A 26,874-nucleotide genomic window follows, 5' to 3' on the forward strand; every position below is an offset into this window, starting at 1 on the left:
CGCAGCCAGGAAGCACATGATCATCGGTGTTTACATGCAGCACAACATATCACTGTTACTGGCTTTTTGACGGTTTGATTAAACATCAGTGACTCACAGACTCACAGGATCTGCGTCAGTCTGACGATTCAGCTCTGCTTCATACACCGGATTGGGGATCTATGTGGCTGTGTTTTCACCAAGCGAACAGAAAGGTATTGTAGACTTTACACTACCGTATTAAAGCTTTTAGTGGTATTTGTTTAGTCCCCGGTTGTCATGAGGCTAACGTGAATTAGCACGCTTGCTAACTAGCCTTGTTCAGATCAACGGCCGAGGAGGAAGTGAACAGTTAGCTACATGGCTAACTGACAAGGCAGGTCCATCTAGGTCTGTTTACATGTCTTTAATATTCATAAAGAATAAAGTCTAAACGGGAAATAGTCACAGATATAGATGGAGGATGTCGGTGTAAAGCTGTCATCGTTATATGTTTGTGTTTATGGGTTTTTATAGCTTTTTGCTGAAGAAATCTTTCTTCCTCACAATTTCTGACAGTTTTGAGCTCGTGGGATTGTTTGGGCTTTTTAAATAAAGCAAATGATTTTTTTTTTATTTTTAAACCTATATTCATATAATAATAATAATAATCATAATAATACATTCATTGAATATTTATGTCAATGGAGAGTTCTTATAAGCAGAATAAGACTGTGCATGTGTATGTGTGTGTGTGTGTGTGTGTGTGAGTGAGTGAGTGTGTGTGAGTGAGTGTGTGCGCACTAGTGTTGTGTATTTAAAGGCCAACAGCAATAACAGATGTATAGCTATGTGATCCCCAGTGAATGAACCCCAGTGAACTGCCATGGGTGTCATCGAGGAGAGTGATGTGGAGCGTAAGTACACACGTTTTATTACATTTATTTCTTCTCCATCATCAAAGGTTTCATCAAGAGCTGGTCTTTGATTTTGAAGGTCTGTTTTTGATCAGACCTTCCAGTGCACCATTATCTCAAACTGGGCTAGAAAAACCATGAACGGTTACCTAACCTGGTGCTGATCTGGTGCTGGCTGCAGTGTTGTTATGAAAAGTGCTTCTTTCACCCAAATTCAGTTCACCAGAAATGTACACTCGTCTATCTGCCTCTTTATTTCTAAGAATGCCAACACAATATAGCAGCATAGTACAGAGGTAATGGCATGTTAAGGATTAAACAGCATTCTGACATCAATCTAGTGCTTAATGTGTTATTCCTTGTTCCCTTTTTCATGATACCTAACATACATGAACGTACATAACGTTGTATAGACATCATACAATCATTGGGCTCTATACAACTGATTAGTTTACAGATCTTTCAATTCTGCTTTGGTTATGGAACAAAATGATTGGCTTTTTCCCTCCTTAAAAGTGAATATAGTATTAAATCAACATGATCAGTTTCATCTAATACCAAGTGATAAAAAGCCTTTCAAATGAAAATTTTAAGGTACACAACCAAGAGGAGGATAGTCTGAATAAACCGTAGAAGTATCATTGTCTTGAGGTTCTTTTGAGATATATGAGCTCAGGGTTAAATATGGGCACCATTTAAAGATTCAGTGCATTTTTACTTAGAAATTCCCTATTTTAAGCCTCCACATTCTTTACTTTGTTATAAACAGAATGTTCTCTCAGTAACACTGCTGGCCTGTACTTTAATCACTGTAATCCACCTAGTGTGATTGAACAACAATGTTATTTAACACTGTCTGTTGGTAGAGGGAGTAGGAGGAAATGTTTTTTTGAGAAGTGTTAGTTCACAGATCTGTTAAAGAAGCACTATCTGATTTTTGCATCATAGCCACAATACTAAAATGTGATACCGTTTGGCTGACGGTCACATGCCTTATTGTCATGAACAGGAACTATCCTTTGAAAGTGTGGTTTAAGGCAGTAAAAAGCAATAGTTTTCCTCTGAGGATAGAGCTAGGACAGCTTGTGACACTCTGGATTTTTTTCTAACACTATTTTTCAGACAAGGAAACTAAATCTTGTCTAGATTGGGTGTGTGTGTGTGTAGACATTCCAGTTCAGTACAAGGGAATGTGTTTTGATAATTGTTTGATAATTGATGTTTTTTTTTCTGATAATGTGGCGTGTGTGTGTGCTTGTGTACACAATCAGAGGTGACCCTGGCTCTGCTGGATGCAGCTAATGATAAGGATGTGGGTGTACAGGAGCAGGTTCGGAAGTCCATCCTTACGCTGGGGAACCAGCAGCCAGATAAAGTGCTGTCCATGTGCCAGAACTACCTGCTTAAACACTCCAAGGTCAGGCAATGATGTTGATGTTGACTTTTTTGATCCTGAAACTTGACATTAGCAGTTTTTGTTAAGTACACATACAAAAGACGGTTTGCCTTAAATTAAACATCATTTTGGTAGCAAATCATGTATATTTTTATGTAACATGTGCTTTTCGTCTTTTATAAAAGAGACTCACGGTGGTTTTGAGTCTTAAATAAGCATCTGCCATCCCAAGATTTACACATATCCCAGCCAACCAGTTGATCTATGATTGAAAGGTTTTTTTTACTCAGAAATGTTTGGACAATGAAATATAAGAAATGGACATTGATTAAAGGCCCTCGAGGACTTTTTAAAAATATCTTTCTACTAAAATATGACAGTCCTGCACTTAGCCATTACAATGAATTTGTCATTTCCTTCCTACACTAATGTAACTCAGCATGTGATCTCTCTGATTATCTGTATCACATCAGTCTGCAATATTCCAAGTGCTGTTTATATTGGAGGGTGGGTGGGGGGTGAAGTTAAATGTGATACAGATGAACGCTTAAGTGCATGAGTTTCTTGGAAGAAAGTTTTTGGTCGATTCTGACCCAGTATTCTGACAGTATTCAGAAAATTAGGGCTGCATGATGTCTGTTATTAGGTTTTGAACTTCCCATGTTTTTTCTTCATAAATCCTATTTCTATGTTTATTTTTAGCCTTTGTTAATCTAATTTCTCTAATTCAGTTTGCGAGAGTCTTAACACGAACTGCTGTCGTTTGCTTAGCTGGTGGCAGGGCACCGAGTGGTGGTTCTGAAGACCATAGAGCTGGTGGTAAAAAGCAAGATTGAGGACATCAGTTATCCTAAAATAAAGACCACCATTACACTGGCCTCAGATGAAATGACCAGGTCTAAGGTAATAGTTCAACATTTAAAAAACAAGAAGGAAAGCAAGGATTAGACTCACAGTATTGTCTGATTCTGATTTTGGAAAATTTCTTGTTATTACTTTCACTTTATTAGTATCTCAGCTATGTTTCTTCTCTGCAGGAAGTTGTCAATGACTGGCAGCAGACGGCTAGTAACATATTGGTCGCCATAGGGAACAAGTACATCAATGAAATTATGGAGGACATCCTTGGCAAGTTCCAGCCAGGGGTTCTACCTCATTACTTCGTGGTCCAAACATTAGCCAGTCTCTCAGACTCCAATGGTACATATTTTGCCCTGAATACATTAAGGCTAACAAGGTTGTTTGCACCTGTTTAAACTACATGTCTGTTCTCACTGAAACTTCATATTAAGCACTCAAACACATTTGCTGTGATGATTTGTTTTATTTGACAGATTTGCACATTCTTTCCAGGAGTCCTTGAACATTAAATATAGTGTTTATCTTTCCTTTCAGCTGATGGCTTTGTTTCAGATCCTTTTTCAACCTCATGTTTATCATACCATAGTATGTTAGATTGGAATGACTATTTTACTTGGTCTTCATTGTCACTTTCCTCCAGTAATGTCACACTGTTTTCTGAATGACTTCTACCTCTACTTGCAGTTTATGGCATGGTTCCGTTCCTCAGTGCTATCTTGGGTACCATGTTGCCTATGTTAGGACTGGCCAAGCAAGACAACATGAAGTGGGTCTTCTCCTCTGGTAAGTCTAAGTTTAAATGGATGCAAACACGAGTAAGAGCTCCATTTTTTTGTTAACAGCATTCATTCAATCATTTATTCATCCATCTTCTGTAATGCTCTTATCCTGATCAGGATCATGGTGCTCCCAAAGCATTTCCTGGAAACACAAGGTCCAAGGCAGGGAAACTAGTTCATTGCAGGGCTCACATATATTCACACAAAGGAGTAATTCAGAGTTGCCAGTCCATCTACCAGCATGATTCTGATAGATAGGAGAAGACTGGATAACCTTGAGGAAAGCCACACAGAGACAACATATATGTTTATGTACATAGTTTAATTTTTAGATTATGTTGTTGTTTAATATTATTCACTTTAGCTTTACCTTTAAGTTGATGATTATAATATTTGGCATAGTATATATGAATTTAACTTCACTGATTGACTGTGTTAGAATAAATATGATTACAATGAATCAACATGTTATGCCCACATCATTAAGTGTCCTTATTCCCCGTAGCTCTTTCACGCTTCAGTGAGAGCATTCTGGAGTACCTGGCCAACTTGGACAAAGCGCCGGACCCCACAGTACGCAAGGACACGTTCTCCAGTGAAATATATGCTGCTTATGACATCCTCTTTAACAGTTGGCTTCAAAGCAGAGATGCCAAGGTACAGTAAATTAGACAGAGTAAGAAACCAATTAGGGTTAACTTAATAACCCAGTTACACAGAGACGGTTTGAGAAGACGTTAGTGACCTAAGTCTATGATGGGAATCTTTATTGTTTTTAGTTAAATTTGGCTATTTAACCTACTATATATTTAAATTTGGACCACTTCCAGAAATCCACAGTGCAAACTTTACTCTGCTTCCTCAAATAACTTCAAGTTTCTCAAATACATTGAAGTGGTTTTGGTATTTAAAGACCTTCGTGGTAGAAATATGCTGTTGCATTTTCAGTTAATCAGTCAGTGATGCCTCTGTCTGGATAAATCTGTAGCCATTTCAGACCATTTATTCAGTCAGTCCCTCAAGGAGTTCACAATTTCACGACAGCAGAAATGAATGTAAAATCAGGTAAATTCTGCGATTATTGGGAGGCGCTTGTAATTTAAAAAAAAAAAAAAAGTTTTTCTCCAGGCCAGGATGTCATGTGATGTCATCACAACGCACAACACATTCAGCCAAAAACCATCTGAAGAATCTTTTATTTCTTTCTCAGTATTTCATTTTGGTAATTTTTTCCCTTTACTTTAGTCTTTCCAATGCCATAGCGTAAGAATATCTAGCAGTAACTAATTATTACACTGTCTTAAGTACGAAAGCACATTCAGCTCTTCTTAATTTAAACTTAAACATTGCAGTGTTTCAATCTTTCATTTCATAGAATTTATTAGAATTCATGGTGTTTTTCTATCAAGAGCAGGAATATCTGATTATTTGAATGTGTAGGGACATATGGGTAGTTCTCCTGAGGGAAAACAAACACTACAACGTGAAATGAAAATAATTAAAGACCGTGTATGCATAGCATTAATTGGTCAGTGAAAGGTCCTCACATGTATAGTAAGAATGTGTTTGCTTGTGTATGCTCTTACCTTGCAGTTGCGTCTGACCGTAGCAGAAGCTCTGGGGTTGATGAGTCACTTGATGCCTCATGACAAGTTGGAAGAGCAGCTCCCTAAACTCCTCCCTGCAATTCTTAGCTTGTACAAGAAAAACCTTGAGCACTACATCATCAGCAAGGTGCAGCTCTTCATGTATTTACTCTGATCTTTACCATTCACGTACCCCTGAAGCTCCAGTGGAGCACTTAATTTACGGTCTTTGCCAGTTTCATTTAGAAATACTTTTGCTTTTATTGCGTCAGTGGAGAATAATGATCAAAGCGATTACCTCAGTCGAGCATGTGTGATTTTGTTCAAGCAGTTCTGTGTTGTGTGTGTTTGTGTGTTTGGGGGTTATAGAGCCTTTGTCAGATCCTGGAGGCCTCTGTGAACATAGGCAGCAGGGTGCTCGAGACTCAGATGGATAGCCTTCTAGTTGCTCTGTACCAACAGGTTGTGGAAGTGCTTTTTTCTCTCTCTCTCTCTCTCTCTCTCTCTCTCTCTCTCTCTCTTTTTTTTTCTTGTGCAAGACATAAATGGTCTGTGTCTTAGTAGTATGCTGTTGCAAAAGAACAGGTTTTAAACAGGCTCGGTTTGTTTAAATAGCAGATTACATGTGCAAACCTGCCAAAGCCAAAAAAAAAAAAAAAGATCAGTGTCATGCACGTAAAACATTTTTAAGTAATGAAACTACCTAAAAATATAATTACCATAATTGTATGTTGGTTGTATAATTTCAGGTTCAAGCACACTGAACTGTTTATGACTTTTTACAACGTTTAAAAAAAAAAGATCTTTTTTTTTGTCTTCAGCAACAAATATTTCCATCTTTCTCCCATGATGTGTTCTTTCAGGTGTGTTCACCTGTGGACTATAATAATCCTCCAACTGTGAAAAACCACAATGAAATTCTGCGATGCTTCACAGTCCTTGGTAGGTTTTTTAAACTTTGTAATTTCAGATTAAAAATCATTTGTTTCAATTTTTAAATCATTTAAAATTCAGTGGATTTAAGTGAAAAAGTGACTTCTACAGCATATAAACCCTGTGAGAGAGGGATTTCTAACTTTCACTTATAGATCATTAATTCCTTTATGAACAGTTTACTCTTTTACAATATTGTTCGGTCCTTTGGTGACTAAAATGTGAATGGTTTTGCACAGTGAGAGTAGAATATGTGTTCACAGTCAGGTGACTGTCTCTGTAATGCACTGGCTGGGGTAAAAGGGGATTAAGTTCAAGTTGAATTAATCTTCAGACGCCTCGGCTCCTTCGCTTGCTGAAATTACATTTCACAAGTAGATGTTTGCCGTATTGACTAGGCTTTCCTAGGGCTTTTATAGAGATTTTTCTCTGCTTGTGTAATTCCTAGTGGTTTATTTGAATCTGAAGAATACTAAGTGAGCCAAATAAATGTAAAATGCACCAGCAGCACATTTTTGCGCCATTATTTCTCTCGATAATAGTAATTGCGATTTCTAACTAAGGTTATACATTAACTAAACTATCTAACTAAGGTTATACATTAGTCTTGAAAGTGATATTTGAAAGATGACTGTGAACCAAAATCAAGTAAGCTTTTCCCATTGGGATGTTTCTCCACATAACTCAAAATCATATATTGTTGTAATTAACTGATAGATTTGCAGCTCTAGTGCAAGCGTTTGAGTGAGGATTCGTTAACTTGAGTGCCATTTCGTTAGAAAGCATGTGAATAGAAGAAAATATCTGTATACACTGTTGTTTTGTGTATTGTAATGCAGTAGTGTGAGTCCTAGTCCTAGTGTCATACTTACTGCTTTGTCTGTCTTTGATACAGCTAAAACGTTCCCAGACCGACTGATGGTGTTTGTCCTGCAGAGGCTGGAAAACAATAATGAGAGAAACAGAATAAGCTCCCTGGCTGTACTCAGACACCTCATCAACTCAACAAGTGAGACTTTGTCGTCATTGAATATTCCACTTAAGTGAGCGATTTAAGAGGCTGCTGATTCAACACGTCAGTGTTATCTGATGTATCATGTGTGGGAGATGTTTTCAAGTTGTTCTTTTCAGACACATTTTATTATTATTTCAGTAATCTATGAAATTGAAACTATGCGTGCTAAATATGCACACAAGATAATATATTGGCCTATTATTTGTAGCTTCCATAATGGAAAACAAGAAGCTTCTTATTCTTGCCAGTATGAGACAACCGTTAGCAGACAACAGCAATAAGGTGAGATTATTATTGGGCTGTGTATGTTGAGTATAAATTACTTAAAAATCTTTGTATGCACATATACTGAAGTTTATATTTATTTATTTATTTATTTTACCATATTTAACATTTTGAGGGAAAAAAATACACACATTGGATATGGCGCCTAGAACATTTTTAGGGGTTGACCTGTCTCTTTATCTGTGCAGGTAAAGAAGAGTGTTGTGCAGGTCATCAGTGCGATGGCTCACCATGGCTACCTGGAGCTGGAGGGAGGAGACATTCTTGTGCGCTTTATAATTCAACACTGTGCACTTCCAGACACTTACCATGTATGTAGCTATTTTAAAGCTCTATTCACAATCATTGAGTCTGGCATCTGAATGAGACTTGTTGTAAATGATACAAATTTAATAGCGGAAGTCTTTTGACAACTCAGTAACCACTGATTACTGAGTTATTCAAACCGTTAATATCATATTAAGTATTTTTCAATTTTCAATAATAAGAGCCATCTATCCTGAAGTATAATATTAATATTACAAAATCTGCATAATGAAGATATTTACTTCTTGGTATTCTATGAATGATTCAGCAGAACAGTGTGACGTCTTGTATGAATCTTACTATAATTAGCTTAAGGCCTTGTCTTTTGTTTTTTAGCTGTTTTGAGATTGTTATTTTAGTATTTTGTTCATTTGTATAACCTGAGGATAATTTAGAGAGGCTACTTTCTAAATAGACAGCAGACTGTGCCAATCTGCCTGATATCAATATTGCTATTCGGAGCTAATGCTAACGATCTTGGATTGCATTGCAGCGAGGACAACGTCCCTTGGATCCAGAGGAGGTGACTAATGAGGCACTGAGAAGCATGTGTGATAACACACTTCATCTCTTCACCACGACTGTGGGCCACCTGACAGATGTGAGAATTGCAGAAATAAATACACACATTGGCATATGGACAGAAGGATAGGAATAGCTGTAACACTCAATATGGACTGGAAGAGAGGAAGCTTTTATTATATTGTTCATTAGGATGTACATAGGATGCCTTCGAACATAACAGCTAAGGTTGTTTAACTCTGTTCAGCCTCCATTACTGCAATATTGTATAATGCGACACTAGCATAAAAGCAGGATTAGGAAGCATTGTTGTATGTGATACATAGCAGTATTTTAGCCTGGTAAAATAAATTGTTATCTGTATGACACCACAAGGAAGGAACGTTATGAACATTTAACCGTAGTATTGCACATTTAGCCAGCATCAGCAGCACTAACCCATAATAGCAGTGTCTGTGTGTGTGTGTGTTTGTTCTGGAAGCGGTCAGCTCTTTTTCTGTATAGCTCCCAACATTAACAGAGGACCGATGACAGAGCTCTATCATCACGCTGGCACTGTGAGAGCTTTATAAAGTGTGGAGAGAGAGAGAGAGCTATTTTTAGTGACTTTGTTTTGAGGTTCTTTATATAGGACTACATAGATAGATGCTATCATCTGACATTTGTACTTTATCAATTATGTTATAGAGAAAAATCTACCAGAGCTCTTGTGCTGTGTGTAAGCCACATTGACAAGTCAGTTCATGTGCTGTAGGTGCTGTGGCCGATGCTGCTGTGCTACTTGACCCCAAGTCAGTACTTCAATGCCACCACCCCTCTCTGCAAAAGCCTTATCTTGCTGGCCAATAAGAAGCGATCAGCCCAAGACCAAACTTTCACCATCAACTTCAGTGCACCAGGTGAGTACTGTTCATCAAAGAATGTAGTATTCATACTGTCTCACACACACATACACGTCATCAAATGCATGTACATTAACTCATTCGTGATGTTAACACATTCGTGATGTCACTGATGACTGTAGCTTAAGCTTCAGACATTTTTAATTTAGAGGGCTTTTCCACTGGCTAAGTTATCCTGTGCCGGTTAAACTAGGCCATTGCATAAACTCACACTCTGGCTCCACAGATGCTCACAGCTCTGGCCAGGTGCCTTTTTTTTTTTTTGCCTGCCTTTTTCCACTTCTTTTTGGAAGCAACATTTCGCTTACAGACATTTTGTTTTTATTAACAGTTGTTTGGCTGGCCAGTACTGTCTGGTTCTAATTAGTCAAACCAAAAGCCATATTTATCAGATGAATATAGGTCTGGTGTTCTGGAAAGGCAGGAAAATTGTTTTTCACCGCAGCAAAGATTAAACTGCACTCGCAACTGACTGATCATTCAATTTTAATTGTAATTCTTTTGTATAGAGCGACTGTACATAGGTTACCCTTGTCTTCCCTTTTCCTAATTCTCTTGGTATTTCTTTCTTTCTTTTTTTTTTTTCCATTTTGTCTGCATAGGTTCCAATATTCCCTCTCCGCATATGCTAATGATAAGGCTTTTGGTAAGTGAATCTATTAACCATTTTCACCTGGCCATTATAATCCCCTGATAGAATTTCCTCAGAATAAATTTACTTTATTAAAGGTTTAAAAGGGGGGCGCCTCATACTGTACCTCCGCTGTTGGGGGTTCGATTCCCGCCTCCGCCTTGTGTGTGTGGAGTTTGCATGTTCTCCCCGTGCCTCAGGGGTTTCCTCCGGGTACCTCGGTTTCCTCCCCCGGTCCAAAGACATGCATGGTAGGTTGATTGGCATTTCTGGAAAATTGTCCGTAGTGTGTGATTGTGTGAGTGAATGAGAGTGTGTGTGTGTGTGCCATGCGATGGGTTGGCACTCCGTCCAGGGTGTATCCTGCCTTGATGCCCAATGACGCCTGAGATAGGCACAGGCTCCCCGTGACCCGAGGTAGTTCGGATAAGCGGTAGAAGATGAATGAATGAATGAATGAATGAATGAAAAAGTTTTAAAGATTTCTTTTCACATTTAAGTTGAATCTAGTTACAATTTGCCACATACACAACCGTACACAGTGAGACATATAGTGAAATGCTTTTTTGACTGTCTAGACTAAGAATAGAATTACAAGTAAAAATAGAATTTAACCATACAGATAGAAAGTAAAAAATATATTAAGAAAATATAAAAATCTAATAAATGAATACAGTTAGGGGGCAAATCTGTATGAATATGAAGGAGCATGTGTGTAGATGTGTGCAGTTTTAGTGCAATACGTTCAATATATGCTATACTGTGTATCCAGCTGTGGTAGTGAGAGTAGGAAAATGAGTAGGTCAAGGTCAAGCTCAAAGTTTTGTCCTGGTTAAGGATCTAAATGGACTGCAGGAAGAAGTTCCCCTTATTTAGCAAAGATATCTTTTTTATAACCTTTTACCCATCTTTGAACACGGGTGCCAACCGACGAATTGAAGCTGCAGATGACTGTTCCTTTTTATGAAAAATTAGACTTTATCTACATTTTAAATAATAATTTGTCAGATAACGGCAGCAAACATTTATATACAGTGTCTTTTAGACTTCTGTCTATCTATAAGTACAGTATATAAAACATGAATTACAGTATGGAATGACAATATGCCTTAACTGTTAAAAAAAGGTTATTTATACTCATTGTTTATTGCATTTCATATGAACAAATTAAAACCGTTCCGGTGGTGACCATTAAAATGATTGTATGAATATTGTCCTAGGTGAATGCTGCATTCCCATTCTTGTATCGAGGGCATGGGTCTCCCTCTCTGAGTCTTCTGAATGCCATCGGTCCCAGCATTAACCCTAAAGTAGAAGCACTATGGGAAAGTGAGATCCCAAAGCTGCTTAGCCATCTGGAAGGTCAGTGTTCAGGTTTCACCTAATCTGTGGCTGAAAGTGTCAGTAGGAGACAGTGCAAATAATTATTTAACAAGTCTCATCCAATATGATAAATGATCTACTCGCTGTAATATATTTTATTTATGGGGCACACTATACGATTTAAGCCTTTTCACAGTTAAACACCCAACATCACTTTATGCACTTTTATTTTGCTACACTTGTTTTTCCACACTGAGGACTTGTAAATTTAAAAGGTATTCTCAAAATGTCTGTTAAAGTGAAGCCTTAGCTAAAAGCCCTCATTTCTCCAAAAACAAATGAATTCCTACGTGATATATGACTGCCAGACGTGTCAACATGAGAGCTTGTCATTTTAATGAGGAAAATTTCCTGACATTCTCATAACGTTATATGGTTTAAATAGCATTCCTTTTTACAGTTGGATATAATCATTTTTATTTTTGCTATTTCATTTCTAATAAACTGTTCTTTTTTTTTTTTTTTCGTCTTTTTGTGATCAGAATTCACACCAGAAGACTTTGACAAAAGGTCCTGGGAAGACGGACTCCTTCGGGTAAGCAGACGTAGCTCTGCGCGTTTCTAAATGAATCAATTTGCTTTAATTTGCTTCTTGTTGAAGTGTCTGTTGTATATTACGATAATCATGTTTCTCTCTTGGGAAAGTTTCTGTCTAAAACTCTGGTAGCCATAGATGATGGCCAGTGGAGCTGTCAGCTGGTAGTTGAAGCAATTCGATATCTTCCTACCTACAATCATTCTTTGGAGGAGAAGGTCAGTATTGCTAATGTAAATCTCCTCTGTTGAATTTTACACATTATGTTTTATGATTTTACAAAGTCAAGCCGTTAGAAATATTTACAAGTTGTTTCCGACACTCACTTGGCTCTAATGCCCTCAATACGCTCGATACCCTCTCTAGAGCTTCCTGTATAAGTGTATCGGTGTGGCTCTGCAGCAGTCCAGTAGTAAGGAGCTGGTGAAAAAACAGCTCCAGGAGATCCTGATCAGCACCCGCCATAACGACGCCACAGAGAGAGCGGTACAGCAAAGAAAACACATTACATACACTGCTCTGTTTGCCTTCAAGCCTTTTATCTGCCAGCATCTGTCCAGCCTTTCATTCATCGTCTTAAGCACTCCAGATGCTGTAATCTCAGTCATAGGCTTGTCTGCTCACTTGTTTGACGTGACCTTTAGTGCAGTTTCCTGTTTGAGCATCCAATTAAAGGCACATGGCTTCACTGTTTGTTTCATTCTATCAGGACTGCACAGAGAATTGTGGTCTTGTGACAAGAATGTATTTGAAGCTCGCTGTTAGTTTGCAAAGGAGGGGGGTCATGTCTAGGCTCAAGGCTGGTCAGCAGGATGGATTTATTACAGAGATTTGATCAGAGAATGCAGCCCAACGGCTCCTAATTGCGGAATGGTACATACTGATGATTGTACTGAGCCACTGCTTGGAAATTGTATACTTAAACAACCATTTAAAACCTACTAATATATAATAATCAGAATAACTGTAAGTGACTGGTTTCACAGGGAGTAGCGATAGCTGTGGGGTTGTGTGCCAGCAGTCATTTGGATGGCACTCTGGCCAAGCTTGACGAGTTTGGGAAATCTGATACCTTCAAGAAAGCCTCTGGGATATTCAGCTTGCTCAAAGTAAGTTCTGTTGGCTTCTTTGGTCAATAGAAGGCTCACAGACATGTGTGGTTATTATTATTACTGTTCTCATTACTGCTAATGTTGTATTTTGTGGATGTCTTGTCAAGCAGGATAAGAATGATGTGGATGTAGAGAAGATGAAGAGCACTTTGATTTTATGCTATGGCTACGTGGCCCTGAATGCTCCGGTGGAACAGCTTCTCATTCGCCTCGACAATGACATACTCCGCAACATCAGCAAGCTCTTTAACACCAAGGTAGAATGAATAGGAGCAACACAGTGTGTTAAAATGCTGCTTTTTTATTATAAATTATTTGCACAGGCACTTTCCTCACTCATTCACACCCTGGTCAACACTTCTTTAGATAAATGAATAATAAATGAACTCATTTTATAATTTATAAACATACTTTATATAAGGGTTATTCTGTTAGGGGAACGGCTCGAACAAGGCGTAAAATTACATTACAAGATTAGCTGTATATTTTTATTTCGACATCCTTTTTGATTTAAAACTTCCATTTTGTAACTAGACACAGTTTTAAAAAAAAAAACACGAAAGGTTAAAAAAAGTTAGTCAGACCACTGTATACCTCACTTCGTAATTCTTTCCTAAATGGAACAAAAAACCTCTGTGGTTTCGTATTGTAGTTGAAAACCAGTGTCTGCTGGAGAAGCAGCCGTGCTTAGCTTGGCACTCACCCTGAATGACCTAATGTCAATGAGATCCTGACTGAGTCCTCGGAAAGGCCCGCTCACAATTGTGTGAGGTTTAACTTTTAAAAAGTTACAAATAGCAGCGGTGTGCTTCATTCCTGATATGATTTCTTTGATTTGCTTTGATTCATAGCAGTGATATCAGTCAATCCCTTCAAAACTTCTTATCCGTGAAGTTCACTTTGTTACGGCGCAGGTTGTTTTGTACAGTGACGGAGAGTTGTGCAGTAGCTGGAATGTGCGACTGGTCTGTTGACCAGATTTTGTTATTAATATTAGCTCTTTGCACATCCGGATCATTAAAGTTAATTGCTTTATTGAAATATTTTTATTGATGCAACTAATGAAGACCAGGGGAAATACTTTTTCTTTTGTTCATTTTAGACCAGGTGTGGATGATTTTTTTTCTGCACACTTGTCAGTATTAACAGATAATTAATAGCTGTTTATTTACATCAGCCACATACATTAGCACACTGAACAAATTACACACAAGAAAGCTAGAATTATTCATTTGGGTTTATTTTAGTGTATGTTTGAGTGTGTGTGACTGAGTGTGTGTGACTGAGTGTGTGTGACTGAATGTGGGTGACTGAGTGTGTGTGTGTATGAGTGTGAGTGTGTGTGTGAGTGTGAGTGTGTGTGTGTGTGTGTGAGTGTGTGTGAGTTTCTATTTTTCTTTCTTTCTTTCTTTCTTTCTTTCTTTCTTTCTTTCTTTCTTTCTTTCTTTCTTTCTTTCCTTCCTTCTTTCTTTCCTTCTTTCGTAACTGAGTTTCTTTCTTTCTTTCTTTCTTTCTTTCTTTCTTTTTCGTTCTTTCTTTCTTCCTTTCTTTCCTTCCTTTCTTTCCTTCCTTCTTTCTTTCCTTCTTTCGTAACTGAGTGACTTTCTTTCTTTCTTTCTTTCTTTCTTTCTGTCTTTCAGAGTTAATACTGTTTTGTTTGTTTTTTTTGTAAAGTATTACATTTATGTATATAGTGTTACACATAAAGAACTGTGTTGTGTCATCCTGATATACTGTATTATAAATTAAACTCCAAAATTACTTTTATGTTGCACAGGTTCTTGGAATTAAAGTAGAGACCAAGGTACAATAAAGAGCCTCTTTCTTACTCTGACCTGTACAGAATCAGCTAAAACTTTTTTATTTTTAATCTTGGAGCCTTAAATGAAAATTTGAAGAACATGAACTTCTGAACTTCTCAAAAAAAAAAAAGCAAAAAATAAATAAAATAAACATTTTGATTGTTTCTCTGAAAATTAGTCTCTTAGACAAGATAAATTGAAACCCCAAGACCTTTTAGATGTTTATTTAGATGTGATGAGGTACTGAGTTATCTGTAGATCTCCTCTTAGTGCCTCAGTAAACTTAGTTCTGTGGCTTTGAGAAGTTCAGAAGGTTTAAGAATGATTCTCTTCTCACTAACCTGCTGAACACTTTCTGTTACTACATTTTCACCTTGATGGTTCTGTGGACTTCTATGGACTGGCTCTTTAAACGTTTCTTACAGCAACATACTTAATCTGTCTTTCCACTAACAATATTGAACTTGAAGGTTAGGACTTGCCTTTTTTGCCTCTATTTATAGTGGATTATATTAGTATTCCAAATGCAGAATGATCTGAATAGTTAAAATTGCTTTGCTCAGTAGTGGAAATGCTCCTGAGGTGTATTTGACTTTTTCAACTTCAGACATTTCAGCTAAACTTTGGGTGCCTTAATTAAGATGAATCTGAAATGAACTTATTTGATAAAAAACAAAAACTCATTTTGTGGCATGCCATCCTGACCGTGGTCTTGGTTCAAATACTAATACGAGTATGGCTTATTTTGAGAATGGTGTGTAAAGTGATCAAACTTCTGATTAAGTTTTTGTTTATGTCTTTCTCATTTTTCTGTTTGAAATCTTCACAGGACCTGACCATGAAGCTGAGTCTAATTCAAAGTATTGGCCTCATTGCAAAAGCCATTAATAACTGCGTTCACAAACAGGGATACGTCTTTACCCGCAAACAGGAGCTCGTCGGAGTAATGATGGTTTGTGAATTTTGTGGCATCAATTGAAACACTTGAACGTGAAGCCATTTATTTCCCTTCATGCTTTTAGATTTGCTCTAGTGGTCTGATGAAGGAACTAGGACTTTGTTTTTTAGATCTGCCATTAAGAACGTTTTCCCTTAGGTTGATCAGTGAAGCAGGTTAAGATGCAGGAGAGTTTAAGTTATTGATGTATTGTTTGCCAGATTATTATGTATTATATATTTTGCAATGTAGTGCACACTCTTTCTTGGCATTTTTTTTCTTTCTTGTGGAAAAAAAAAAATTGTCTATGAATGCATTGTAGATGTTGAATGCATTGTGCAATGTACCATTTGGAAATAATTGTGTTGCACAGTTGCTTCTCATTTCCAAGATGTCTGAGAGCATTGAAATCCAGCACTGGGATTCTGAAGCTACTGAATTTTCCTTTGACTTCTCAGATTTACAAGCTGTATATTATCACTGGTAGCTTTTCAGATTTTGTTCTATTTGTGGTAAGCTCTTGAAATGGAAATGGCTCTTAGTCAAAGTTGCAGCTAGACGTTTAAAGGACACTAGAACTTACACCGATATGTTCCACCGCTCAGTTGTAATCACATGATATATGACTTCATTGTATAAGAAATCTTTTTTTTTTATAACATGCTGTCACTGTAAAAATGTGAAACTTCAACTTCAGAATGTTCAAGTCTTACCAGAGAAATCTTGTGTTTTCCATCTCAACAGGATTTCATCAAGGCAGAGCCAGTCGATGCCTTGCGTACTCCAGTGCGCCACCTTGTTATGACCACATGTTCCAACCTCAAGTATCCTTTAAGTCAGCAAAGCCAGTGTTGTTATAGGACTTTCTTCTTACACTTCACAGTAATTGTAGTAATGAGATTAAATAATATTTAGCAGTTTTTTGAGGCTGCTATTTTTCAACCTTTTTGTAAGCTTATTCTTATAAGGTTGTGATGTCTTTGATGTTGGCTATATATATATATATATATACACATTGCAATATACAACAAAAACATTGGAAAATAAACTTCACTTAATATTTCAGTATTTTGGATCCACCCCTGGCTGAAAATGAAACTTTTGATATGCTGAAAGTGTGCATAAATGGGGTATTTGGGCTTCCTTCATTAGAAATGGTGGAAAAAACCAAAGATGAAGAGCTTCTTGACCCCCAGGAACGAGAGGTGTGAATGAAACCTGGCTGACAGACATGCACAATATTGATTTTCCTCCACTGTTTTTATAATGAGATGGTATATATGTAGATGTCAGAATAAGATGTTAGTGGTAGTTGCATATATTCTGGTTGATCATAACTTTGAACATTATTTTGGAAAGTTCACATTTATAAAATATGGATGATGGTTTTTATGAACCAGTGATTTTTTTTTTTTTTTATTTCATTCATAAAGATTCATTTTGAAGCAGAGTCATTGTTAGATGATTTATATGAGTTTTGGGGAAAATGGTTACACTTGCGAGAATATTTCTAGCCTTTTCCAAAGTAAATACTGTAAGTCAAACTGCAAAGACAACACAAGATTAAGATGTGTTCAGAAATGACCATTTGGCATGGAAAACCGTCCAGCTGGAGATCATAATCATAGCTAACCTGGATCTGGTTCTCTAGAACCATCATCTAAGCCCAAATCAAATTATATAGTACAGCTATGTATCACTTGACACCGAATGTACCACAATAGTTTTGTGCATTTTGTTACAGTGGTTTCCTCTAAAAAACATCCCTACTATAAGAGATGGGACATATGATAGAATCCAGATGTAGAAAACCCTTCTGTTTTTCAGGTCTTGTATGCATCCACCTTCAGCGCCCTTCATGAACTGCTGTGCAGTATTCTGGCACGAGATTTAACTCCAGACGGTATTCAGACTATGTTCAAGGTAAGCAGAATTCCACACACATTATCTCATGTAGTCATACAATAAGCCCTCATATTTAAGTGCATTTGTTTTTTTCCCCCAGCATATAGAGAGCTGGTTGAGCTCTAAACAGGACCATGAGCGTGAGAGAGCAGTGAGGACTGTAGCTGAAATGCTGAATTTCTACCTGGACAGTCTCAATGTCAAGGTGTCCAGTTTTGCTTATCTTCAATATTACTATTATCTTCTAAGTTTGTATAACAATGAAGGTGAACTCACACGTTATGAAATGACCAAGAGAAATGTTAAACAGATTAGTTCTATTTTAAATTCTTAACAGTATTTCTGATGAAGCTTTGCACACTTGTCTTCGTGAGAGAGCATCTCGCAGGGGGCTTTTTTAAATTCACAATTGCCTGAGTTAAAAACTAAAGTTCTACTCAGAAATTGGAAAATAAAAAATGTGTTCATCAGATGAAGACACCGTTTCATTGAAAGTACTTAAGTTAAACAAACAAACAAAAAAAAAAACTCATACATGGACTTTAACGTCACTTTTCCCAAATTTCACCCATAAGCCTGTGTTAAAACATGTTTATTGCTATGAAAACTATGCATTTCCGTATAATCTTGTGTCCAACAGTATAGTGATGGTGTAGTAGATGGTGCTGGTAATTTAGTGACTTATACTACTGAGCATTTTGGTTAGCCAGCTTTCACCCAATCATACGTGACTTCATATATCGCATCCTGCTATGTGACATTGTATGAGATTATTAGGCAAGCATCTAAGACAATTTCTGAATTTTTGTGCAGACCTTAGTGACATTCCATAACCTCGGGACTTTGTTGGGGCGTCTGGCCCCACGCTGTACAGACCCCAATGCTGCGGTGCGCAGAGCTGCCATAGACTGCATTTACTTACTCTTACACATTCAGCTGCGTTATGAAGGTAACACCGCTATGTTATAATAATACTACCTGTATTATTTGTGCTGCATACTGATGGACTTACTGTACTTATTGATCATTAGCTCAACAATCTTTCAAACTATTGGTAACTTATTTGTGTTTTCAAATCTCAGTGTTTGTTATATGTAAAGTAAATGTAAATATTAAGTGTAATAAATGCACAGACACTAAAATAAGCAGTTACTTTATTTATGAAACTTGGTCTTAATCCTATGAATGTATTCATTTAAATGCAATTCTCTGAACTGATATGGTTTCTTTTTGCCATTAAACTTTGCAAGCTTCAAGCTCTAAGTTCTTGTTTAAGTAAAGCATGTTAGGCCAAAGACATTGACCATGATTTTGTAAGTGAGTAAAATGCAGTTGACCCCTAACTACCATTTTTTCCTTTGTTTGTGCCTATTCTGTGCTCTTCAGGCTTTTCGCTGGACTACAAGGATGACTCAGTAGAAAGTTTATCATCACTGCGAGAGCAACTTAATGACCCTGACCCATCAGTCCTCTATAAAACCTGCTCTGAACTCACTAAGGTAATGAAAATATTCCGTATACGATGCAGTTACAACACGTTAACACGTTTGTTAAGAAATAATGCTCTGAAAAAGGTACGCTTGCCTTATTTAATACTGTATATATCATACTTTTCTTGCATAAAGTTTTGGTATTGTCAGGTAGACAGTGCTAGTAGTAAAAATGAGTAAAATAACACAGTAAAATAACATACTGGGGCAGCAATGATAATGTGTGTCCAATTAGGCCATCATTATCACTTTTCTAACATGTTAAGATTACATAACATATGGCTTGTTTACATTTTTTGTCTTTCTGTCTTGTGGCAGATCATCAGTAAACGTCTGCCTCAGCAGCAGCTGAACACACTGATCTTCATGCTGTTTGAAGGTTTGGTTGACTCCCAATCCAATTGCGCCAGAGCCTCAAGTGTCATTCTGAACACACTGCTCAAAACCAGAGGGGCGATGCTGCAAGACCTGGTAATGATATGTACACTTCATGGCTGGTTGTGTAAAAATAGCTAGTCTTACATAGTTTCCCTCTGAACGGTCATGTTAATATGCAGTGCAAGCATATTTTGTATATTCTCACTACTTTGCAGTTCATCGCTTGTTTCTGTGCATTTTTGTATGTCAGGTGCCAGAGATGTTGGAGGAGCTGCACAGTCGGCTGCAGGCCATCTCTGAGGAGCAGGTGAAGGTTGCAGTCGCACAGTCTATTTTGATCCTGGCCACACAGCACTTGCAGACGGTCATCAACACACTCATTTCATATCCTCTTCCTTTCGACAGGTACAGAATATTCAGTCTGTTTTCCTATTATGGTGGGTGGAAGCGTCTTTTCAGACTGGATCTTGAATGTTTGTGCTGTCCTTCAGTTGGATAAGTGAGATGTGGATCGCCCTGGGAGCAGACAGCACTGTAGCCCGGCAGATCATGGAAATGATCATGGAGAAGTTAAACGTCATTGTACCCTACGTGGATAAGAAGGAGTCCATACTGAAACCAGGCATGACTAAGGTGGCCACCAATCAACCGTTAGCGGTGAGTGACTTAGACATGCTGGGATTTTGCTAATTAGTAAACAGTTAGCAAAAAAAAAAAAAAAACAGATAAAACTCCAGTTGTGGGCTTTATGTATTCTAGTCTGGAAAAAAATAGTCCCTGTGGCGTATTTCTGTAACCTGGTCAAAATTAATGAAAAATCTGGTTTTGATCAAAATCGAGTTTTTCTTCAAATAATGCACTTTGATTTTGATATAATCTTTTTAGCCTTAGATTTAGCCTGTCATACGTGTTTGTGAATGTGTGGGGCTGCATGACGGTATCTGTGTTATTACTCGTCTGAGTAGATGACACGTCTAATCATGTGTGTAGATGACATGCGCCCTGCGTGAGATGATGCTGAATGGACACACGGAGGAAGCTGTGGTTAATCTTTTCCCTCAGCTGTTCAGTGCACTGCTGGTCCGGATAGGCTCCAGTGTTGGGGTTCAATTACCCAGAGACATTAACAGCAACAGTATCAGAGCAGAAGGCAGAAGCCCCAGCAAAAGCACCTTTGATGTCTGTGGGTGAGTCACACATTTACATTTACAGCATTTGGCAGACGCCCTTATCCAGAGCGACGTACATAAGTGCTTAAATCTCTAACATTGAATACATTAATGCTGGATCACTAAGTTACATACTTAAGATACCATGAGTTTAAAACATTTGTTCAAAGTTACAATGAAAGTGTCAAAGGTGTGTTTTTTTTTTTTTTTTTTTTTTTTTTTTTTTTTTTTTAAATGCAAAAGATAATGAAAGAAGTGCTAGTTGAAGTGTAACTGCGTAACTGCGTCACACAAGCGTAACTGGATAAACAAGGTTCAGACCTTTTAGTTTCTGTAGCTTGTTCAGATTAGTTCACTAATTTATAAAGATGCATCTCTGACTTGCTCGAGTAATATAGAGCATGATGAGGACTATAAATAACACTTGACAAGCATATCATATTTTTAGACAACCAACAGCTGGAGAGATGTAAATGTAATCCATAGCCATTTGTCTTATTATCTGGAGATCACAAATTTGAATCCTGGTGATACCACAGCCATCTGTATACATGAGCTCTGAGAGGGAAGAAAGGCATGTTTGTCTAATCTGTTAATTATAGTGTTATAGTATTATATTATTATTGTGTGATATTATAGTATAATGTCGATGATGCAGTATGGAACGTAAGAAGGAGACGTCGTTGTTTCCCATGCAGGACTGCAGTTGAAGCTTTGCGCATCCTGCTGGCTCGAGCTCATCTGGATGTTGTAGTGAATGTACTAGACCAGGACGCGGTGTGGGACAAGATGAAGGACCCTCAGCAACATACAACAGGGGTCACTCTTCTCTCCAGGTATGCTGCTTAAAGCCCTTATTAATAACTTTTGATACATTTATTTGTTTGAATTGACCAAATCTGTATAATGAGTAATGAATATTTGGCTAGTTGAGTTAAAGGGTCGTGAGTTTATATCATGTACGATGTATTTTTGTTTCATTCAGAGCAATGGCGAAGCATGCAGGGCCACGAATCCCTGCTATAGTGGAGAGCATGTGTCCACTGATCAGCAACATCTATGAGTGCCAGAGAATCACAGTCACAGCTTTCTTCTCTGAGGTAAGAGCTCTGAAGTTACCTTTGGTGTTGATAGATATTAGCTTAATATTGGCTCCATTTATTCAGTGATTTTTGTCTGAACATTCTGAGAATATGTAAGTAATAAAATGCTATGGATTAAAAAAATCTGTCTTATTGAAATGAAAATGCTTTGAATTATAGCAAATTATATTACTTTAGTATATTATATTGCTTCACATGTGAGAAATGAATTAAAAATGCCCATTTTTTTAAAAAAATCATTCTGTTGTCTAATATTTTTCATACTTAATAATAATAATAATAATAATACTTAATACTTAATAATAACCCGTAAGGGAAAAAGTGTAGAAATAAGTAATCACATTCAACTGTAATAAAAATAAGTGTCATGATTTTATTATGCAAAATTCAATAAGTTTTTATGAACCCGTCTGTCTCTCTATATTCTGTTCTATTCCATAGTTGATTTGGAACAGATTTGTTATACATGACTCCGATGCATAAATACAGTGTTTTTTCTTGTCATAGTCTTTTCCATCATTGTTTGATTGCAATTTTTAATAAAAGCAAAACCACATCACAATGTGGAAGGACCCCTTGAATTTTTTTTAAACAAAATTTAACGAAAATGTTTAAATTATATTTTAATTTAAGTTCACATGATTTCGCAGTCATCTGTGACTTCCTTTTTCACTGGGATACAAATCCATGGTGCCATTCGGGAAAGAAATTTTTCCATAGCCTTTAAAACACTTCTTTAAAATGGGTGTCAATAATTCCTGACCTGGCTGAACAGACAATAATTTCTTATACTGAATTGCTGCATCATTATTTATTACCCTGAAAAGTCATAGGCTAAGAGGGAATGTGATTGCGGGGGGAATTAGAAGCCATTTGGGACTATTTTAGACACTTTGCTTCATGTGAACTTGAGTTCAGGTTAAATCTAATCGATGACCCCAGTTTTAAAGGGTTTGAAAAAGCTCTAAATGAAAATTGCTCCGTATGGAACATTCTTAGAACCAAATTTGGTTTTAAAGCAATATGACGCAAAACTCTCTCTCGCTTTCTCTTTCAAGCTGCTAAACCACCATGTTGTGACCGAGCTGATGATGATTGATGTATTGATGAACAACATGATGGAGAGGATTTCAGACCCATGTTGTACTGTCCGTATGCTGGCCATCAGGGGCCTGGGGAACATCGCCACTGGCTCACCAGAGAAGGTACAGAGATCTGATCTACAGTGTAGGCTGAGAAAGCCTGCAAATATCCATCATGTTGAAATTGCTGACAGTATAATTGGTAACAGCTAACTCCCATAGGAGACATGGGTACAGTTTGTGTAAACATGTAGCCAGTCAGTTGCATACTTCCCCAGTTATGCTAAGAGGTCAAGATTTTATTTGTATCAGCATTTTTTATTAATGTAATGCAAGAGTAATGGATATGCTATACTGAAATCTGCTGAGAATCCAACACGTGCTCATTTCACCCTGTCTAGGTGAATAAATATGCTAAGGAGCTGTTGGCAGCCATGAGCTCGGGAATGGAGGAGAAGGACGACCCAGGGAAGCTCATCACTCTTGAGGCTATGTCTGGCATGTCAAAAGTGTTGCTCTACCTGGATGAGAGGAATGTCCACATGTTGGTCGTTTACATCTTCATGAAGATTAAACCCTTCCTGGAGAATGTGAGTGGAAAAACAAGAACTGGGATTTCATATGCTACATATTATTAGCTTCTTTTCACCTGGTTATACAAGAACAAATAAATATTAGGTTCCAATAAACTTTTGATTTTTTTTTTTTTTTTTTGATACTTTTTGAATAACACTAAATGGGCTTTTGTTAATTATTTAACAAGAATGCACCATTGTCCTGTTGAGCAGTTTAAGGCAGAAGGGTCCCTTTAATGTAATAGAGACATTCTAGTAAACATCAATTATACATTAATGAAACCATTGGCAATTTCTTTAAATGGTTTAAAATTAGCTTATGAATGGATTTTGTAAACCTGAAAGCTAATTGGGTTCCATGGATCTATGATCGTTTTTTGACCATGACTTAGTGTTCTGGGTTATTTTATGGTCTTATTTATAGCTTGGCTTCTTCACATATATTCATTTTGCTATTACAAACAGCCAAATCAATGTCATTTATCATTTAAATCATTTAACTACTGTACAATCACCTTAAACTACATAATCGTGACTATGTGCAGCAGCCCTAGAGCACAGATTCCTTTACTTATTTCTTCATGAATTTCTATGAGAGAATGTTTTTACATTCACTCATAGAAATGTTTGTACCTAATGAACAGAATGTACCTAAGACAAACCTTTTAGAATAAAATTGTTTAAATTGGATCTATTATGCAGGAGAACGACGAGATCCGCTGTGCTTCCATCATGCTGCTGGGGAACCTATCGAAGTTTGGCTCAGGTGAACCTGTTTTTAAAGACCAGATTCATAACGTGTTGGTCGGTCTGCTCCTGCACCTCAGTGACCCAAATACACAGGTCGTCAAGGTCAGTGAGTTCCTGCTTGAGAACCTGCCTTTATCACCAGCCGTCATTTTTTTAACATTATTGAATAAAATGGACATAATTGCAAAAATAGTGATAATGTCTGTGTGTGTGTGTTTTTCAGGCATGTAAATATTCCATGCGTGTGTGCGCTCCTGTCTTGGGTTCTGAAATGATCACCAACATGTTTCAGAACCATCTCCACGAAGAGAAGAGCCTTCACTATGGCGAATTCATCAACGACCTTGTCAAATACCTAGTGAGTTGCACTGTCAGACATGCTTATGTACATATTAGCTGCTTAGAGAAGTTACAGTCTACTGCAACCTTTTTCATTTCTTTTGGTTTTAAATCTAAATTTGAGTGGCATTTTCATTTCATAGCAGGACCTCAGAAAGAGTTATGCCTTGAAAGCAAATTCTTAACGACAACACACACTTCCCTGAATACTCCTACTTTAATCAGTCAGAGCCAATTAATCAGCATCTTGCATTTGCCTCATTTTCCTGTGCTTCATTTATACCAAGACTTTATTCAAAATATGCTATGATTTTCTCAAAGATTCAAGACTTCCCAGGAATGCTGAATTTCTACCATGTCACAGTAATGCAGTTCTTCAAGAGCAACTGGGCAGAGATTAGAGCAAGTGCCGCTATGTTCATAGGTAAGATAATCCCTGTATTAATGTCAGATTGATGATGATTATAGTAACAGAATGACTCATGCTCTTGTGCGTGCTTGTCATGGTTTGTGCACATATTTGTTTTTTTTTCACAATAGATTTATTATAATTGTGTGTGTGTGTTGGTGTTTTTCTTTATTTTAGGATTTCTACTGAGAAATTTGCCTGATGAGCACTTCTCTCATATCAACTTGGGGATAGTGACTAAGGGTAAATAATGCGTACATAAAATAAAGTACATCACCTCTGTGGTGCTACAGATATTGACTCTTTATATGCACAAGTTTTCTTCACTATAGCACTATTCACTTTTCTGTTGTACTTAAATAGATAAGAAGTTTCTTGTAGTATCATCATACAGACACACGTTGATATTTGGCATACACCGACTTAGTGCTGAAAAGAACATATAAATATACGTTATGCTTGTTTGTTGATTATTGAACTATTGAAGCTTTTCACATAACAACTTCATTTGCTTTTCTCTCCTAGCTCTCGTCATGCTGCTACAGGATCCAGATCCTCTGGTTCGAGCAAAGGCAGCAGAAGCCATGGGGTACTTTCACTGAATAATCACTCACGCAAACCCAAAGCCAATTATAGATGGTTGGAAAAAGTTGACAGCCTATATGTTGTACTTGAATTATCCATTTAGTGACCAAAGACTGTGCACTACTTATAGAACGTAAAGATAAATAGATAATTAGTAAAGATAATTAGAAGCTCTGTAATGTCATTGATGAATTGTTGAACATGGCAAATTTTGACAGGACTTGTCTATATAGTAATTATGTATCATGTCCCTACTCATCGGTAATAGATTTATGCAGTGTGCAGTAAATGCTGTAAGGCTACCAGAATCCCTTTAAACATTGGACATCTAGAAATTATAAACATTTTTAAATATATCTCTTATAATCCATCTTAGACAATTGTGAATAATTACTATTGACTGAGCAGACAGAATACACACAATTTGTTTTTATTTTCTTTTGGTAATGGTCTATTTTGGTAGGCTGATAACGTGTTCTCACAAAAAAAAACAGCAATAAATTGTAGAAAGTGTGCAACAAGCCACTGTTCTCCACATTGACCGTAAGGAGTAGTGCGTTGAGCAACTGAGCTATCCTTTTCTAGTATAATGCATTTGAGGTAGCAAAAGTTCATCTACTGAGGTGAACACATTTGTGTTGTGCTACCTGTAGACCCCAGGCAGGACATGTAGACAAAATTACATTTGACAAAGTCGAGCCATAATAGTGCCAAACATAGTGTTGTAAACTGAGGCAACAGTGAACATTTTCATTGTCATTTTTAATGCAATTCAGCTGCTGGTGGTGGCATCACAGTAGTATTTTCATATTGGACAATGAGATGCTTAATTAATACAACTGTTGATAACTTGATAAATGCATATAACTATTAATATATCTAGTGCAATGTAGCAGATTTTGTGATTTCTGTGTGAAATACTGTGTTGTTCTTTTTTTTATATATATACACACTCTTTATTAATTCATTAAAACAAATTATGCCTGGAAGATAAACAGTTTATTATAGAATTCATGCTGTTAAACCAAGAACTCTAAACTCCATTGAAATTATGACTCCCACTTACTGGCAGTACAGCCCTGTTGACCCGAGTCGAGATGTGTTTATAAGTGCTTTTTTGTGATTGTGGTTTTCACATCTTTATGAACTTTGTCCTGTGTCATTTTTTGAGAAACTTTTATATGGATGATCATGGACTATGTGCTGATTCAATAAAGTTGTTGGAAGCA

General features: G+C 37.1%; 1 protein-coding gene across 4 annotated transcripts; it reads left to right on the forward strand.

The window, feature by feature from the left end:
• mroh1 (maestro heat-like repeat family member 1) lies at window positions 1-26,874 on the forward strand. Of its 4 annotated transcripts, none has more exons than XM_060870320.1 (43): window positions 1-194; window positions 766-875; window positions 2,147-2,292; window positions 3,043-3,174; window positions 3,309-3,471; window positions 3,817-3,915; window positions 4,417-4,568; window positions 5,505-5,645; window positions 5,867-5,959; window positions 6,361-6,439; window positions 7,326-7,439; window positions 7,654-7,727; window positions 7,919-8,041; window positions 8,530-8,637; window positions 9,313-9,457; window positions 10,063-10,106; window positions 11,312-11,453; window positions 11,957-12,009; window positions 12,120-12,227; window positions 12,376-12,495; window positions 12,996-13,118; window positions 13,232-13,378; window positions 14,899-14,925; window positions 15,753-15,875; window positions 16,605-16,684; window positions 16,927-17,065; window positions 17,688-17,783; window positions 17,866-17,970; window positions 18,579-18,714; window positions 19,152-19,264; window positions 19,574-19,726; window positions 19,884-20,038; window positions 20,125-20,290; window positions 20,624-20,820; window positions 21,501-21,638; window positions 21,788-21,902; window positions 22,964-23,110; window positions 23,389-23,577; window positions 24,265-24,414; window positions 24,536-24,670; window positions 24,973-25,075; window positions 25,238-25,303; window positions 25,586-26,874. In XM_060870320.1, the coding sequence occupies exons 2-43, from the start codon at window positions 845-847 to the stop codon at window positions 25,660-25,662; spliced, it is 4,947 nt and encodes a 1,648-aa protein (XP_060726303.1). In that variant the 5' UTR covers window positions 1-194; window positions 766-844; the 3' UTR covers window positions 25,663-26,874. The 4 variants fall into 4 exon arrangements, with proteins under 4 accessions (XP_060726303.1, XP_060726304.1, XP_060726305.1 ...); XM_060870321.1 differs by having other exon boundaries at window positions 807-875; XM_060870322.1 differs by having other exon boundaries at window positions 822-875.

Source organism: Tachysurus vachellii, chromosome 5 (genome assembly GCF_030014155.1).
Source record: "Tachysurus vachellii isolate PV-2020 chromosome 5, HZAU_Pvac_v1, whole genome shotgun sequence".
Taxonomy (NCBI): domain Eukaryota; kingdom Metazoa; phylum Chordata; class Actinopteri; order Siluriformes; family Bagridae; genus Tachysurus; species Tachysurus vachellii.